This window comes from Toxorhynchites rutilus, chromosome 2, assembly GCF_029784135.1.
Source record: "Toxorhynchites rutilus septentrionalis strain SRP chromosome 2, ASM2978413v1, whole genome shotgun sequence".
In the NCBI taxonomy this organism is placed as follows: Eukaryota; Metazoa; Arthropoda; class Insecta; order Diptera; family Culicidae; genus Toxorhynchites; species Toxorhynchites rutilus.
The window spans coordinates 311,278,915-311,297,833 of NC_073745.1; the positions used below are offsets into that span (position 1 = coordinate 311,278,915).

At 37.4% G+C, this 18,919-nt stretch overlaps 1 protein-coding gene across 7 annotated transcripts in view; it reads left to right on the plus strand.

Moving 5' to 3' along the window:
* LOC129764585 (PDZ and LIM domain protein Zasp) overlaps positions 1-18,919 on the plus strand; it is a 117,804-nt gene that overhangs the window by 36,457 nt on the left and 62,428 nt on the right. For 2 of the 7 annotated variants that reach the window (XM_055763800.1, XM_055763802.1), the window contains exon 1: positions 5,324-5,985. The exons of 1 other annotated variant lie outside the window; for it this stretch is intronic. In XM_055763800.1, the coding sequence (XP_055619775.1) occupies positions 5,869-5,985 (117 nt within the window). In that variant the 5' untranslated portion in view covers positions 5,324-5,868. Of the gene's footprint in view, positions 1-5,304; positions 5,986-18,919 lie in introns of those variants that run through there. 4 more of the 7 variants (XM_055763803.1, XM_055763801.1, XM_055763799.1 and 1 more) reach the window with 4 other exon arrangements.

Consider the following 18,919-nt stretch of genomic DNA (forward strand, 5'->3'; position numbering starts at 1 on the left):
GTCAAAGATGAGCTTTCGCTCATCACAAATCTTGTGGCAACGTTTGTGATCATCAAACTTGGCTACTGTTGGTGATGATAGCGATGACGATCATCATCATCATCATAATATATTTCTCTCGTTTCAGAGACAGAGCGTGAGTGGATATGTTTACACGAAAAGAATACAAAAAGTCGGAAAACCGACAAAAGATTATCTGTTTGTCTTCCGAGGAACAAAATTAAATGATCTTGTTGATTTTGTTCATGTTACGAACGATGCCGAGCCGCCCCTGTCAGTTGAATTTATGGATGAGTCTTACTTTTAGTGTCGGTGTTTGTAACAAATGTGCACAATGGGCCAAATTAGAGCAAATAATAGTGAGAGATGTGTGTGAATTGAATCATGTGTAATGAGCGCGTTTAAAACCGTCTGGACCTCCCAAAGAAAGAATTGAAGAAATCAAGAATACGTCTGGAACCGTCGAAATTTCCAGATGAAAAATCTTCAAATGCACCTATCCCCCTATTTACACGGTACCTGTTTTACACGATTTCGCTTTTACACGGTTTATGAATTTTTGAACGGTAAATAACAAATTTTGAAAAACTTGAAAAATGTATATATGTAGTTCATATGTAAGCAAGTAGAATAGGTTAATGATTTTATGTTCCAGAACAGGCAAGTTATCAATTTACTATCATTTTTGGAGTCTTGATGTGTAATTTGTGTCAATTCTATCGACAAAAATGGAAAGTAAAGGAACGTTATATTTTGCGGCTTTTGGCTGGAAATCTCTTTAATAAATTTAAGGATAAATAAACCAAAACAAATCTACACAGCTGTTAATTGAATCTTTTATCACTAAATCTGAAGTCGAATCTGAGATCTTCCCGAGTTCGTCGACTGTTGAACCAGAATCGCATCAAGAATGCTCAAGTGATAAGGATGACTTTATACTAATCAGAATTAAAATACTGGTAGTTCCTAAAAGTGGTGATAGCGAATCAACTTATTACAATTTAGTTTCTTAAAGAATTCTTTGTTTATTTGTATCCAGAATCTATAATGAATTTCATAAGTATCAAATTGAGTATATATTGAGAGTTTATTTCGGTTAACACGGTTTTACATAGCCAAAGCTAAGATTTCATTCTACACGATTTTATCGGGAACCTATCTTTAGTGTAAATCGAGGGATAGGTGTATATCAAGAAGAGCGCCAGTAGCCTGATTTATCAACACGTCTTGCGATTTTGAAAGGGCAGATCGGGAAAATAGTCCCGCGATTGGTACCTTTACTTCCTGCGTGAATTCCGTCGGCGCCACTGTGGGATGCATCCATTCGAGGTAGTACGACAAGGGGCAGCGGTTTGGTAAAAGATAACGGACGACCAAATGCTGCCGTACCTGAAGATGGCTCTGACAGTGTTGCCACACGTGCATATCTATCTGGAACTAGCTGAACCGGCAGTTCAGCCCAAAATTTATATGTATGAGAGAGGAGAGGGGGAGGAGTGTCATATAAAAAAAAAATATTTTTTTTCATCGATTTCAGTATTTTTTATTAATAACATAATGTATTTTCTTCAAAAAAATGTCAGTGAATGTTTGAGTAAGGGCCGTTGTCTGCTGTTCGACGCAACTTTGTCGCGATGCTCTCACAAGAACGTTGTACGGCACTTACGTCCATTTTCCGGATACAGTTACTTCGTGTCCTTGGCCCTCCAATTGTTTTTATACACTAGGGCACTGAGTGAGCCAAAAAATTCGCTATTGGGCGGCACTGGGGCAAGTTTGTTGGGTTACGATCTTTCGGCACGAACGGTATCTTTTTCTCCTCAAGATACGCCAGCGTCTTCTTGGCGTAATGGGAAGACGCCTTGTCCGGCCAGAAGACGTACTTCCCATCCGCGTGATGCTCGTTCAGGAACGGCAGCAGGATTTTATCGAGGCACTCTTCTCGATAGATTTTTTTTTTTTATCCAAAATATATATTTTATTAAGGCTCATATGGCGTCAGCCTAACGGGGCCGGGAGTTCAATATTTTGACAATGTTTGCTTAGACTATGTTAGTAATATGTAACCGATTACTCGCGGTTGACTCGAGGTTAGTATTACAAGTGTTCTCATAATTGGTATGTCGCAGTCTTCGATGCTCTGTACGTGTGCCCGACACGGGATACTTCCTATTGGGATGCAGCTGACCATTAATCAGCAACGCCCCCCTAGTCTGTACCCCATATCTAGCGTGGTGCGTCTTCTCGACTCGAGGAATCCAGGATAGAATGATCACTAGCCGGCGCAATCATCAGCTCGTGTAGAGTTGTCATGAGCGGTACAACCTTTGGCTCTTGTTGAATCATCAGTGGACTGCACAACCTTTGGCCCGTGTATCTGTAAAGAGTGTGTGTATGTATTGCCGCGACTAAGTAAAAGTTTATAGATCGGATAGGAGGGATATGAAACAGGGACACAACGAAGGAAACATCATTAAACGTTTACATCGGCGTTTCTGAGGAACAGGTATAGATGAAGCAGAAGATCAGGATCACGGCTACCTAAGATATCCCGGACGGGGATATCCGATTGTCTGCCTTATGCTCTCAGTGCTCTAGAGAGCTGAGAGCGAGCAGCATGGAACCGGATACACGACCAGACAACATGCTCGATGTCGTGGTAGCCATCGCCACAATCACAAAGATTGTTTGCTGCGAGCCCAATGCGATAGAGATGCGCGTTTAGGTTGTAGTGATTGCACATAAGCCGAGATATCACGCGAATGAAATCACGACCTACATTCAATCCCTTGAACCATGCACTCGTCGAGACCTTAGGGATAATCGTGTGTAACCAACGACCGAACTCATCACCACTCCATATGCGCTGCCAACTTACGAGCGTATACTGACGAGGAATGTGGAAAAATTCATTATATACAATTTGTCTTTCAAAAAGATAGATTTGTTGGTTGATTGCCAGACCGCTCGGCTTAAACCAAGGCTTTGAAATGCCCCGGTCGGAAATGGCGATGTAATTATAACCCTTTTTTCAAACTTGTGCTTGAACTTGTATTTCACTTCAGGCGGTGTGGATGACTTGTCGCTGGAGTAGTAATTATCATTTCCTGGAATATGCGTTTTGGACAGCGGAAAATAGCTTTCGTCGTCCAGAACGAAAGACGTCCCGCGGTATTTTTTGGTCATCCACCGACACTGTGATTTAACCGTCTCAATCTGCTCCTCCGTGCAGACGATTCCTTCCATCTTGAGGGTCCGATGGATCAATACGTGGGAGCAGCCATATTTCCGACCGGCGTCACGCAGGCTGGTTGCGTCCTTGTTGTCAAACAGCTTCTTTAACGATGTCTTCCTCTGCTTCGTCATTATCGTCACCGGACGACCACTTCCGACCTTCCGCTCTACGTTCAGTGACTTGACTCGTCAGTTGTCAGTGATAAAAAATGCAGCTCTTCATCTGGGTATAAAACAATTGCAGAAAACATCTGAGTATATTGATAACACTGGAACTGACTAACTCTTTATTAATCTCCATACTAGAACGATGTGCCCCATTATGAGATGCATTTTTGATATAAAAATGATTTTTAACAATTTTTTTATTCAAACTCTATGATAGCTCTGGTAAGATTTGATAATGTTTTCGAGTTTGCAAAATTTCAATAAGTTTTTTAATGCTTCAAAAGTTTTATGACAGAAGCGGTCAAAGTTGCATGAAATCATACAGTTTTTAAAATATTATTATTTTATCAAGATAGACGTGGTTTTTGGTGCTACAATTAAATGCATTGTATTTATAATGAAAAAAAGGAAGTTATAAGCACCTGCCGATTATCGTGTTTTCCATGATTTTTCATGGTGGTGCGTTTTACCGACACGGTGCGTCTTACCCAAAGTTCCCCTATGTGGTGACTTTGTTTTCTTAATTTTCCATGAATAGAATTATTTTCCTTATTTCCCTTGAATAGAATCATATGCATGGTGGATAGCTACAGTTGTTTTCACAATGGTATAAATGTATTCAAATCGTTTTTCGTTGTTTTTCTAATCGCTCTTTTTGGCCGGTACAAGCACAAATTTGGCCAATCAAAACGTGGGATTTATCACGTTTAGATAATACATGACATTTTACAACTATTCAATAGGTTATTTCAAGAAATATAATTTTCTATTTTGCTATAGATCCGTAGAAATATTTCCAATAAATCGATGCGAACATCTTTGCGATTTCTGGGCATGAATCTTTTACCTCGGTTGACCGGAAAGAGTGCTCCGAAGGAATTTAAAATCAAGAGGATGTCCAAATTTTCAAAAAAATGCTTGTTTGGTAAAATATTTTCATTACTTCTCAGATCATCAACCAGCGAATTTAGTAGGAGGTAAGCATAAGGAAGAGACTAATGCTTTTTTTCTGGAGCTGCATGAGGCAGGTTACCTATTATGGCCGCAGTTGGTGAGCTGCCATTACCCAAACTTCATCAACCAATGGAACGGCGAAAATGGCGTTATAGTGATTCCCAAATAGTTTAAGCCGGTTAATAATCCGGATATAAGGCTAATTGAGGAATATTGAGGAAATCAAACTTGTACATAATTCAATCTCTGTATGTAAAGGTCCTACAGGAGCGTTATAGGAATCAAATGAAAGCTGATTAATAAGGTTAATTGAATTTGTTATTGAGTTAGCTAGCAAACAAACGTGTTAGTCCACAAAATCTTTGAAAAAACAGTAAGAAATCGATTTTTAAGTTCCTTCCGAAATTGTTGTCAAGAACTTGAAACGCTTGAAACGAAATGTTCAGATGATTTCGTTTCGCTGATCGAACGTAAATGACAACAGAGAAACATCAGCTATAACACAACCATATCGGAAAATTACAAAATACAATCCAAACATTTTCTAGCTATTTTGTCTGATAACGCTAATGCGTCTACATTTTTCCACACCATTTATAATGTTGTCGTCCACAAAAGATAAAAAAAAATCGCAAACCAATGATGCTGACCAACATCATCATCAACCAACAGCGGCAACAAATGATCGAATTCTCCCAGCTGCACTCATCGCCCCCTGTGTAGTGGGAGTATGGGTTTCTCCCTTCAAAACAAAAATACTGAAATCCACTCAGCTGAGCTGAGTTATAGCGCTGACAGTCATCTTCATCATCATCATCATCGGCATCGCCGTTGCCGATTTGGCTCTCTTGTTTTTTTTTTGACCGGCCGAAGCAGGCAGGAAAAACCCTCCTCATCCCAGATTCAGTCCGAGATCTCTACTCTGGCTCTGGCTTTAGGTAGCGTGTGAACAAACACAAATTTTAGTACATGAGTGGCTACTACCGCGGCGATTAAAATACATTTATTTTTCCGTCGGACTCGCCTTTGAGCACGAAAAGCTGCCCCCGTTAGTGTCTCGCCGAAAGACGAAAGATAATACAGAATCAAACGCCTCTCAAACGGTGTTTTTTTCTTCGGTCGGTCGGTCGGGTTTCCCAGGGAAGAAAAACGAGAAGGAGGAAGCTAGTAACTTGGCTCTGCGAATTTTGCAGATTAATATCCAAAATTTGATCAATTACTTCGAACGTAAAAGTGACGAAATTATTCAGTGTTACCCATCGGTATCAATTAGAGTTAGAAAATCGACTTTCTTTCGCGAAATTGGACGAAGAAAAAGTGATCAGAATCTTGACGGAAAAGCAAAGTGTGATATAAGAGCGGATCGAGGCGCAAAAGCTGAAATAAACTGTGATATTTTAGGTTGTTACTTTTCTTCCCTCGAATTGTGCGAAATTTTTGTGGTGTAGAATCTGAACATCGATAGAATCCTTGATAAAAAAAAAAGAAGTGTGTGCAAGTTAATATACAGCAATGGGCCCAAAGGCGCATGATTTCCTGGTTACGTTGCGTCGTAACTCACCCCAAACTCCATGGGGCATTCGACTGGTCGGTGGAACGGATCTCAACGCACCGCTGATCATCACACGGGTAGGTCATGAGGATAAAGATACAAAAAAACAATAGAAAGATACAATTCTAGTAGGATCATCATGTGAAAAAGAAACAAAGTGACTGCGCTGTAACCGTTGTCTCAAAATGGCGTAACCGCGACATTCGAATCGTGCCAGGATATGCATTCTGAAGGTTATTGTGGTTCTAAAAAACGCGCATTTCCTAAGTGAACTCTTCGCTGAGCGGGGAAAGAGGGGTTGAAGAAACGAAATCAGCTGCTTCTCGGTCTGTATCTGTAAATTGTAACATCGACTCACTCAATCATGACGATGTGTGTGGACTTAAATCTATTTGGTGTTTTCGGACATCTTGTACAATTAATACCGAAAGGGAAGAGCACATCCAAGAATTATAAACCAAGCGAGCAATGTTTACAGTTGGCTGCAAAAATGCATCATATGGATGGCGAATCCGTTCATTCTGAATGGCTGTTTACATCAGATTGCGTTGCATCATCGTACGATGCAAAAAAAAACTTTGTAGGCAATTGTTTACGTTCAGCAAAAATTGAGGATTGTTCAATTGGCCTATTTCGCTGATTTATTGGTAGAATTTTCCCTTGTCCCGGATCATTACATCGTTGTTTGAGTTCGGGAATATAAACCTCGTATGTTTATGATTTGTATCACACTTGAATTGACAGTTAACTTCAAATGTTGCGAACATTCACATCAACATGGTTCATTTTTTGTTATTTAAATGAACATAGAGTTATACAATGTAGGGGGACGTGGGTAAGATAGACAGTGGGGGTAATATGGACATACTGTTGATTTAAGTAGATAACTGTTAAATTACATATTTATGTTTATAAGTATGTTATTCTATGATACTTGAACCTCACTGAAACATTGAAGACCTGTCAAAAATGGAAAATTTGAACGAAAACAGAAAATTATAGTTGATTCTACGAGCGAATGTATTTTTTAACGACTTCGTTATTGAGGGGGTAATACACTATGGAAATTTAAAAATATTTAAAAAAATATTTCTGTCCTAAAATGTTCTCTGGGATGTCTACTTTACTGTAGTTTTTGTCCCAGATTTGTCCGATGCTCCGTTTTAAAGTTATAAACCAATTATTGGACCTAAGTCTTTGCGTAAGGTGCGCGGATCCAAAATTTAAAACACGGTTTTCTCGAAACTAAGTTTTGCAAACTGGTGAAATTTCCACCTCCGGAACGGTCCATCCGATTTTGATGAACTAGGTTCTCCCAGATTCTCCACTGAATTTTCTGTCATCATACGTTGGATTTTGTTGATATTTTGAAAAATATAATTTTGGGGAACGTTTCTATTTCGGTTTTCAAGGCAAAAACGATTTTTTTTTTACAAAAAATGTCGGCATTTCGTCAAAAATAAATATTTTGAAAACATCACAAAACAAATGATTTGTTTAATTTATACTCAATCATTTTTCAAACCAGTACTGGTGCCTAGGTCACGAACCGTTATGAAATGTTTTGTTGAAAAAAATCCATAACCGTTGGTTTGGAATATTTTAGCGTAGAAATTCAAAACATACCTTTGGGGTGAAGTTGATCAATTTTTTTTTCATTATTTTCCAGTTTAATAAGCACGCAAATGTAAGAAAATTCACTGATTTCTTTACCTATGGAAATACAAATGATAATTTAAGAGTTTGAGGATACCAAATCTTATTTAATCAACCTAAAGGTGTAGACGTGCCTTTCTCATATCTTTTTTTTTTACAATATATATATTTTTATCAAGACTCATATGGCGTTAGCTTGACGGGGCCGGAGTTCAATATTTTGACAATTTTTCTTATTATCAATGTTAGTAATATTTAACCGATTACTCGCGGTCGGCTCGAGGTTAGTATTACAAGTGTTTTCGTAATTGTGATGTTGCTGTCTTCAATGCTCTGTGCCTGTGCCCGACACGGGATACTTCCTATTGGGATGCAGCTGACCATTAATCAGCAACGCCCCCCTAGTCTGTACCCCATATCTAGCGTGGTGCGTCTTCTCGACTCGAGGAATCCAGGATAGAATGATCACTAGCCGGCGCAATCATCAGCTCGTGTAGAGTTGTCATGAGCGGTACAACCTTTGGCTCTTGTTGAATCATCAGTGGACTGCACAACCTTTGGCCTGTGTATCTGTAAAGAGTGTGTGTATGTATTGCCGCGACTAAGTAAAAGTTTATCGATCGGATAGGAGGGATATGAAACAGGGACACAACGAAGGAAACATCATTAAACGTTGACATCGGCGTTTCTGAGGAACAGGTATAGATGAAGCAGAAGATCAGGATCACGGTTATCTAAGATATCCCGGACGGGGATATCCGATTGTCTGCCTTGTGCTCTCAGTGCTCTAGAGAGCTGAGAGCGAGCAGCATGGAACCGGATACACGACCAAACAACATGCTCGATGTCGTGGTAGCCATCGCCACAATCACAAAGATTGTTTGCTGCGAGCCCAATGCGATAGAGATGCGCGTTTAGGTTGTAGTGATTGGACATATCACGCGAATGAAATCACGACCTACATTCAATCCCTTAAACCAAGCTTTCGTCGAAACCTTTGGGATAATCGTGTGTAACCAGCGACCGAACGCATCTTCACTCCACATGCGCTGCCAACTAACGAGTGTGTCCTGACGAGGAATGTGAAAAAATTCATTATAGGCAATTTGCCTTTCAAAAAGTGTGCCTTCTGAAGCGCCCACCTTAGCTAGCGAGTCCGCTTTCTCATTCCCCGGAATCGAGCAATGAGAGGGAACCCATGCTAAGGTAATCTTGAATAATTTTTCGACCAAAACACTCAATAGATGTCTTATTCTTATCTTTCTCATATATTGTTCTTGTAAAGTTTGAGGTGCAGGTCATCCGAGACTCTTCCGGGTTATCCTAATGAGGTCATAAACCTTTGAAATGGTCACCAACGAGCTAGTATTAACAAACCTTGATGGTTTGTCACCTGATGGGATTTGGTTCTGGTCATAACGTAGTCACTTCCCTCAGAAGCCTGATCCGAAACATATCCGGGCTACGTCAATGAGATCATATATGCATGAACTCATCACAAATAAGCTAGTTTGGAAAAAACATGAAGTTTGACACTCCGCCGGCTTTTGTGTTGTTTTGGGTTCTGGAATTAATGACCACTAACCTTGTTCCCGCCATATCTCCGTATCTCACGGACCGATCCCGATAAAACTTCAAAATGTACATAGATGGAACAAAATGGGGGTTCAAATGAAACTTATCGCGTCCAGTTCGGTTCAGCCTTGGACAACGTCGTCTCACGACCTGTTGAACACTACTACATTGTAACGGATAGTCTTAGCTCTGTCGAAGCTATCCGTTCAGTGAGGCCGGAAAAGCACTCGCCGTACTTCCTTGAAAAAATACGAGAAATTTTGAGTGCTTCAACCAGACGCTATAATGTCGTTACCTTTGTCTGAGTCCCTTCACATTGCTTAATTCCGGGTAATGAGAGGGCTGATTCATTGGCAAAGGTAGGTGCAATTAAAGGCGATATTCATCTGCGTCAAATCGCCTTCAATGAATTTTATTCTTTAGTCCGTAAAAATACCATCGCTAACGGGCAACGTAAGTGAAACGAAGATGAATTGGGTCGGTGGTTTCACTCAATTATCTCTAAGGTTAGCCTCAAACCATGCTTCAACAATCTGGACTTGATTCGCAGTTACTCTCGGCTCATGTTCGTTGGATGCGCTAATCTTTTGTATTAATCTTGTCGACAGCAATATCTGTGTTTTTGGCCAAGGCTACCACGACATCGAACACGTTGTTGGGTCCTAAGATAAAATCAGACAATACGGGGTCTTTTACGGACCAAATTTCTGTCATTTTCTGTTTCTGATTTCTGAACCTTTTTAATGTTTTAAAATTTAATGTTAAGTCAGAAGAAACGGATTGATAAATTACATTTTTATTTTAAATGTTAATGATGTACAAACTTGCAATACAGTGTAATAATACTTTTGACACTTACTGTGTACACCTAACTGGCTTTCTGTTAAAATTGTAAATAAAAACAAAAAAGTAATCTACAAAGAACAGCTCGGTGTAAATTTTCGTCTGCAGAAAATAAGAATCAAGCGAATAAGAATCAAACTTCGGACACCATTTATAAAAAAAATCAAATTTCGCACAGATTGAATTCAAATTTCGGACACTTTATTTTGTAATTTTTTGAACGAAAATTGCATTACACTTGATTATATTTTATAATCAACTGCGAAACACAGTTACCTGATAACAATGATGAGAACTGATGAAACACGAGAGAAATTTAAATATTGATGAAGGGGTAAATTCTACGTGCTCACGCTAAGCAAACGTCAAACAGAAACGATAATGAGTGGATTTTGGATTTTGGATGGATTTTTTCCTACTGTGTAATAATTCGAATGTAATTCTCAAATGAAGTGTAAGTGAAATCAAGGGATTACTCTAAAGAAGCAATTGTGATACTAATTTCATAGGTATATCATCAGTGCATTAAGCATTTCAAGATATTAGAACAAAGTGTCCGAAATATGATGTTTTCCGAAATATGATTCAGAACGGTATTTTGTTTTGAAAACAATTTGATTATCTCCTCCTTCTTTCATGACAGATACTATGGATATCATGGACGAATCAGTAGAGCGGGTTTTAAAACGTAATCCGAATTTGTCATTCCGAATGCCGGAAGTTATTTTAAACATTAAAAAATGAGAGTAATTTCAAGCCCTTCTAGGTGATTTTAGTCTAGCCTTTTTGTTAGATCATTCTAAGGCATATTTGAAGACCTCCAAAACTCGAGTTACTGTCCATCTTTCCCACCCCAGGTGTCCATCTTTCCTGCCAAGTGTCCGTCTTTCCCAACTCAATCTCATTTTTTTCAGAATGCCGGACACATGCATTTTTCAAAATGTCTGCCTCAAAGACAAATTTTATTATAAGAAGAAATCCGCAAAGATTGCAGCTCCCAACTTCCAAACATATAGCAGCGATATGTTGTTTTTATTCCACTACCAGCTATTTGTTTTTGGTTTTTCGTTTGATGATTTTATTTTCAAATAAATCATGTCAGTCAATACGAAACAAAAATGTCTAGTTTTTTTCTCTCCTTGGAGATACGGCTGCGAGCGCGAAAACGAAACCGTACCAGTTGGCGCGGGGTTTTATTTTGGTGTCGTCCCAAAGAAATGCGAAACACATTTTATTGGCACCGAAAATTGCACTTCTGACCGACTCCATCCACCACGTTTTCCCTAGAACCCCCAACCCATCCACAGAGTGTTTGTTTTTCATACTGGTGACAATGACAGCAGCGTGAGTGACGATGATTGCAGCAGCACCGATCGCAACTCAAACAGTGAGTGCTACCTGTGTTTATTACGTCTTTAGGCGGCGTGACGATCAGGTCTGGATTTCCGATCGAATGTGATGCCGATGAACAAAATTGCTTTGAAGATTGCACCTTCTAACTTCAATTTGCGATGGTTTATAATAATTTCTCAAGTTAAAAATATCGGCATTAACATTAATTGTCCGACCTTGTGGATTGAATTAGATCCCATCGGGCGGCGACATTGAATGTGTCCTGTAATCCGTGAAATTAGGTTGGTCAGCGCCCAAGTCGTGTTATAAAATTGTCAGCACGCGGTGCGATTATTGTGGTTTTAATTAATTTGAAAACGAGTTCATGAAATAAGCTGGCAACTAACGGACTTATGCTATGAGCTGACCCATTAGTTCAGTGTATCGTCCTACCAGAATGAATAATGTCGCTCGAAAGCGTGTCACTGCTTTGTTCGATTTTTTATTGAATTCTGAATAAAAAAATAGAATGAGAAAAAAATAAAACTTTAAAATTGCAAAACTTGCGCTTTTCCAGTTTTACCTGATGTGAACTTACCACAAGCTGGTCTGAAAAATAAATTTATACACAAAATTTCAAATGCTTAATATTAGTTTTTAAAAAAAAAAAATTCGATATAAAAATCCGTTGGAAACGGTCAACCAATCTTTAAATTAGCAAGTATTGTGCGAAAAAAATTACAGTAAACCAACAAAAAACGAGAGTTAAAAAATGTGACCGAAATATTCTTCTGTTGTATCCGATCATACCTACCACAAGATAGTAACTCCAAGCGAAAAGTGGAGACTGATTTGTGGTTGCTCTACTGTAACAGTGAAGGAATTTTTTACACTCTTAAAATTGCACTATCCACTGCATGATATTGTCAATATGTGCGAGATACCTTGGAATATAGCTAGGAATAAGTAGTGTTTAACGGGTGTTAAATAAAAAATGAGAATTTTTTCAATCACATATAAAAAAAATTGTTTCTTTTTCATCGATTGCAGTATTTTTTATTAATAACATAATGTATTTTCTTCAAAAAATGTCAGTGAATGTTTGAGTAAGGGCCGTGGTCTGCTGTTCGACGCAACTTTGTCGCGATGCTCTCACAAAAACGTTGTACGGCACTTACGTCCATTTTCCGGATACAATTCCGGATTCTTGTAGTCAGTTGCTTCGTGTCCTTGGCCCTCCAATTGTTTTTATACACTAGGGCACTGAGTGAGCCAAAAAAATCCTCTATTGGGCGGCACTGGGGCAAGTTTATTGGATTACGATCTTTCGGCACGAACGGTATCTTTTTCTACTCAAGATATGCCAGCGTCTTCTTGGCGTAATGGGAAGACGCCTTGTCCGGCCAGAATACGTACTTCCTATCCGCGTGATGCTCGTTCAGGAACGGCAGCAGGATTTTATCGAGGCACTCTTCTCGATAGATTTGTTGGTTGATTGCCAGACCGCTCGGCTTAAATCAAGGCTTTGAAATGCCCCAGTCGGAAATGGCGATGTACAACAAAACCTTTTTCTCAAACTTGTGCTTGAACTTGTATTTTACTTCAGGCGATGTGGATGACTTGTCGCTGGAGTAGTAATTATCATTTCCTGGAAAATGCGTTTTGGACAGCGGAAAATAGCTTTCGTCATCCAGAACGAAAGACGTCCCGCGGTATTTTTTGGTCATCCACCGACACTGTGATTTAACCGTCTCAATCTGCTCCTCCGTGCAGACGATTCCTTCCATCTTGAGGGTCCGATGGATCAATACGTGGGAGCAGCCATATTTCCGACCGGCGTCACGCAGGCTGGTTGCGTCCTTGTTGTCAAACAGCTTCTTTAACGATGTCTTCCTCTGCTTCGTCATTATCGTCACCGGACGACCACTTCCGACCTTCCGCTCTACGTTCAGGGAACCCAAGATACGATATACCGTACTGACAGGTACATTTTCTTCCTTAAAATGTGCCACCGTGAACTTTTTTCCTTGCTGGAAATGCGTTTCGTAGAACCGTACAATGCGTTCGCGAAGCACGTGCTGTTTCGACGCCATCTTTGCTTTGACTAAATTCAAACTAGCAAAACCAAACACGCCTAATGTTTCTAGGGAGCCCAAAGAGCAATTTTCTTGGAGAAAGAAAATTTTACGCTCTTTATTTGAGTTACTGAAAGATATTGAAAAAATTCTCATTTTTTATTTAACACCCGTTATATGTTACTGTTATTAATTAATGTAATCCGCGATGACAAATGTACATTGTCATGTACATTATCTGGGAGCGACTTCCGAGCTCTTCCTTAGTAAATTTTCGTTCATGATTGTTTATTTTCACATTACTTTCCGGAACTCACTGACAATGAATGAAAATAATACAGAACAAAGTCAAGGACTCGAATGGCTAAAGAAGTTAATTTTCATTGAATTAAATTTATTTGTTATACGGTCTGTTGGAAATGTATGCATGTTTGAAACATTATGTTAAAAAATGATTCTTAACGATTCATCATAGACATAGATATACGACTTATCATAGACATAAAAAACGAGTGGTGAAAAATGTTTGCGAGAACGTCACCTCATACCTCAAAGATTCTTTAACCACTCGAATAGTCATTTGTATGAGAACATTTATGTTTGTAAAAATTGGAATCATTCAATTGACTTTTTGTGGAAGGGAGATATAAATGTGTCAAACGAGTGGTAAGAAAATTGCTCCGATTGGATTTGAACTATTTTTGTTTGGATTATCGAGCAGCAGCTATCACGCACGGCTTTCTAAAATACAATTTTTGAGCAGTTAAAATTCGTACATATGATACTAAATGTGTATATCCAAAATCGTATGAAATGCGAAGCCCCCCATTTTATTTATCAAACCAGATTAAGTCATAATTCGGTATAACAAGTATCGTTTTCAAGAAATGCACTATCGTACAATCTTACTAATCGACATCATATATATCAAGCAGAAGCAGATCGCGAGTCGTATAAACATGCGGAGTCAATCAAATTTATTATTCAAGTTCATTTTATTCATCAGTCAAATGGTTTTCGTATCAAAGGAACAAACGTTTCTGTAGAAGTCTTCTCTTACTTCGTGGCGTTAGATCCTGCCACACACAGCTGAGAGACGATCCAGCAAACATTGAATCGTGCAACTTTTGCAAATGCTAGGTCGCATATAAATTCGTAGTAACACATTTCATCCCTCCTGATTTATGAATCTTTTTTGACCCTTCTATTGTATTTTTTTCTGACAACTAATTTGAATCAATTCGCATGACCCAGCTATGCTATGTAGCACTGAGAAACATCGGATTACATGCAGTGGAAAATCATTCCACAGTAAATCATATTGGCTATACATTAGCTGTACATTTTACGTAAATATTTTCCGCCATTTGTTTTTATGTCTATAACAAATCATATATGCATTAAATGCGTATCGTATTAGGTGAACCTATAAGTCGCATATTCATCCAAACTAATTTTCAAGCATTTGTCATGTATGTATATCGCTTCCACTTTTGCAGGTACATTATTGGACAGAACATTAGTACCACTACTCAGGTAAAAATTGAAAGTGACAACATTTTGAGAAAAAATATTCCAATCCAGTGCTTTAATATATGAAATAAAATCAAATTAAAATTCAAATGGCAACATACATTATTTATAAAAATAAATGTACCTAAATTTTACACTCAGTAGCGAAGTGAAAATAGAAGGACAAGTGGGACGTAAAAAATGAAGAAAAGGAAAATGAAAATGAAGAATAATAAAAAGAACAAATAATAGGAAAAAATACAATAGACAATTGTGAATATTAAATATGAAGAAAATGATAAAAATAACTAGGAAACGAGAATGACATGAATATGTTATGCATTGTTTCGTGAATGGACTCTTCTTCAGTAACTTAACGCTCTTTAACAAATAGAGGCTTAAGAAGAAATGCGAGACTGAAAAATTTAAGGATAGTCAATACTTTGAAGGGGTAAAAAAAAGGCAAAACCATAAAGTTTAAGTTTTATGAGAAAGAGAAGAACGAGTGTCATAGAAAGAATAACGCATTTAAGAAGGTTTAGAATAGTAATAAAAAAGGGAATGATGCCAAACAAATGAAACACAAATTTCTACATTACTCGAGAATTAATCAAGCAAACGAAACGAAATTTGGCATGTGAAGGTTTTGAGGTACAATAAATGATTCTATGTCTCCTCCCCCTCTCTTAGGGCGGGCTGCCATACAAATGAAACACAAATTTCTGCATTACTCGAGAATTAATCAAGCAAACGAAACCAAATTAGGTATATGGAGGTTTCTAGGGCGCCATAACGGTGCTTAGATACTCCACCACCCTCTCTAAGGGGGAGCTGCCATACAAATAAAAGACAAATTTCTGCATAACTCGAAAACCAATTAAGAAAATGCCAAATTTGGCATGCGAAGGTTTTAGGGGACACAGAACGTTTCTATGATGAATAGACACTCCTCCCGTCTCTCTGTGGATGGAAGGGGGCTGCCATACAAATGATGCATACTTTTCCGCATAATTCAAGGACTAATCAAGCAAACGGAACTAAATTTGGCATGTGGAGGTTTTATGAGGAAGAAACATTTCTAAGGTGTTTCGACATTCCTCCCCCCTTCTGTAAGGGGGGGGGGGGCTCCAATACAAATGAAACACACATTTCTGCATAACTCGAGAACTAATCCAGCAAACGAAACCAAATTTGGCATTTGGATGTTTTAGGATACAATAAATGTTTCTATGGTGGTTAGATACTCCTCTCCCCTCTGTTAGGGTGGGCTGTCATACAAATGAAAAACAAATTTCTGCATAACTCGAAAACTTATCAACAGATGGAGCCAAATTTGGCATGTGAAGGCACGAAACGTTTCTATGGTGAATAGACACTCCTCCCCCCTCTCTAAGGGGAGAAGAGGAGAGGGGTCTGCCTTTATTATATCATGTTTTCTGTATCAAACATTTATTCCATGTAACGGAGAAACATGTTGTTTGCATGTGATTGAAAAATCGTGAACGCGAATTGCGTCTGAAAATAATCTGATATTATAATGATGAGTTTTGGTAGAAGTACTAGGAGTTTTATAGCAAAAGGTTAATTCAACGGGGTCGATTAGAAGTTCAATCAATGAACAGTTATGCGATTGGACTCATGAACTTGCGCTTAGTAAGAAAACGTTAATGTTTGAAGGTATTGATAACAAAAAGCAAATTGTGGGCGGGACGAAGTTTGTCGGGTTAGCTAGTAATAACATATGAGAAGAACGATGATCATAGAAACAAAAAAAGAATGATTAAGAAAAATAAGAGGTAAAAAAGTAAAAAAAAAATTAGGATAAAAATATTTTATGAAAATAAACATGCTAAAGGTTTAACGCTCAGTAACAAAGTGTGAAAAAAAGCTTGAGTGGGATATGAAGAGAAACGAAAAATAAAAACAAATTGGAAAAAGAAGTTCGAGGAATAAGTAAAAAGGGCAATATTGAATAAGAGGGAAATTTGTGGAACATTTACAAGATAGATGAAAATAACATAAAGAATTTAAAAAAAGAATGCCAGGGCTATGAATTGAACTTTTTGAAAACTTAACGTTCAGCAATAAAGAGAGAAATACAAAGAATATGTGGCAAGGACATGGCAAACCAGGGAGCAAAATAATCCGACAAAAATTAGCAAAACAAATAAATAACGAAAACATTAAAAGGGAGAAAAATAGGAGCAGTGAAATAGTTTAAGATGCATGGGAAAAAAGAACCAAAGAGAGGGAGTCCAAAAAGGTTGAATGAAAATAATAACAAGTGAGGAAAATGAAAAATAATAAAATCATAAAAATTAATAATAAAAGTAACGAAAAAGAAGATAAGATATAGATAAGAGATTAAAGAAGACTAAATATATACATAACATAACAGAAAAAATGGAATATAATACAGTACGACAAAAATAATATGAGTAATAAATCATTCTTGAAGCTATAATAAAGGAATGAAAACGAGTGAAAAACTAATAATAAAGAGAAAAAATAAGTGGAATATGAAGAATAATTCAAATGAGAATAATAAGAATAGAGGTAAAAATGGGAATGCTTAAAGTGGCATGAACGGAAGTATAAACAGAAAAGATCGAATTAAATGATTGAGGAATATAGGAGCAGTATAAATAAGTAATTTAGAAATATAGGAAATGATAAATAAAAAAAATCAAATAAAAAGCAATTAGATGAAAATAATATAAGGAACATCTGAAATGAATGGAAAATAAAAAAGTAAGGTGAAATGGTATCAAATGAATAGAAAAGCGAAAATAAAAGAATAAACAGAAACCAACCAATCAGGAGAACGAGGAGCATATAAACAATACGAATAAGGATGTTGAGAAGATGAGAGAGCAAAGGGAAATAAATAAAATTTTATTTGAATGTTTATAAAACGAAAATAATATCGCGTGTAAGAAAAATCGAATAACCAAAGGAATGATGTGATGATGATGTGATGATGAATATGGAAAATTTTAAAAGTATGAGATGAATAACAAAGAGAAGAAAGTGTGGTATAAGGAGAATAGCGTAAATAAGAATATTAGCAGGAATTGAAGAGCAGGCCGATAATAACGGATAATTAAAATGTGGGGCGCAGAAACAATAAATTAATTAAAACCTTACATATTTCTTGTATACATGATAAATAGTTACCAGAAAGATACAAGATACCACCGAGAAACAATCAATTATCTTCAGAAATAGATCGAAATAACTCTCGGAACAACCGAAACGAGGAACTGGTACTTAATTTTGTCGCATTTTTAATGGATGACTGTTGATTTAACTACAGATGTTATAAATTTCTTCGGACAATGCAAATAAATTATTATAAAAAGATAAGATTATTTTTTCTCAAAGTTTTGTCACTTAATTTTTTTGCTTGAGCAGTGGTCTCACTGTTTTGTCCCACACTGTATATGCTATTTAGACGCATCATATACCACCCAAAATATGGGGTATATGATGCTGTAAATACGATAGTTATACAATTTAGTGCTTGCTGGGATATATGTATATTGTCTCCACGTTTGTATGCTGGTTAAGCACATAGTATACCACCCAATGCAATTAATATTAGCCATATTTGCATGTTTGTGAATAAAAATCTTGAAATAAAATCATTCTTTTGAACCTTCATTACAAACAACCTATACAATAACCAAATCACGCAATAAACATCAACAAATGCTGGACATTTTTTATCAACCTTTGTCTAAATTTAAAGTTGAGTTTAATTCCAGTTTTGTTGACAACTTAGATCATACGATTATTTATACGTAAACGTAAACATTCCCACCTTTTCACTCTTCATTAAACACCTCGTGTTAAAACCTGTCAGCTATCCAAACACTGGGGTGACAATGGATGCCTCAAAGCAGTCAAAGTTTTGATTTTTTCATCCTCGAAAATCTTCCAAGGGGGGAGTAAAGGAAATTTGAAAAATCGAAATTTTTTTTCGATGCCAAATTACTTAAAAATGCACGAAACATCG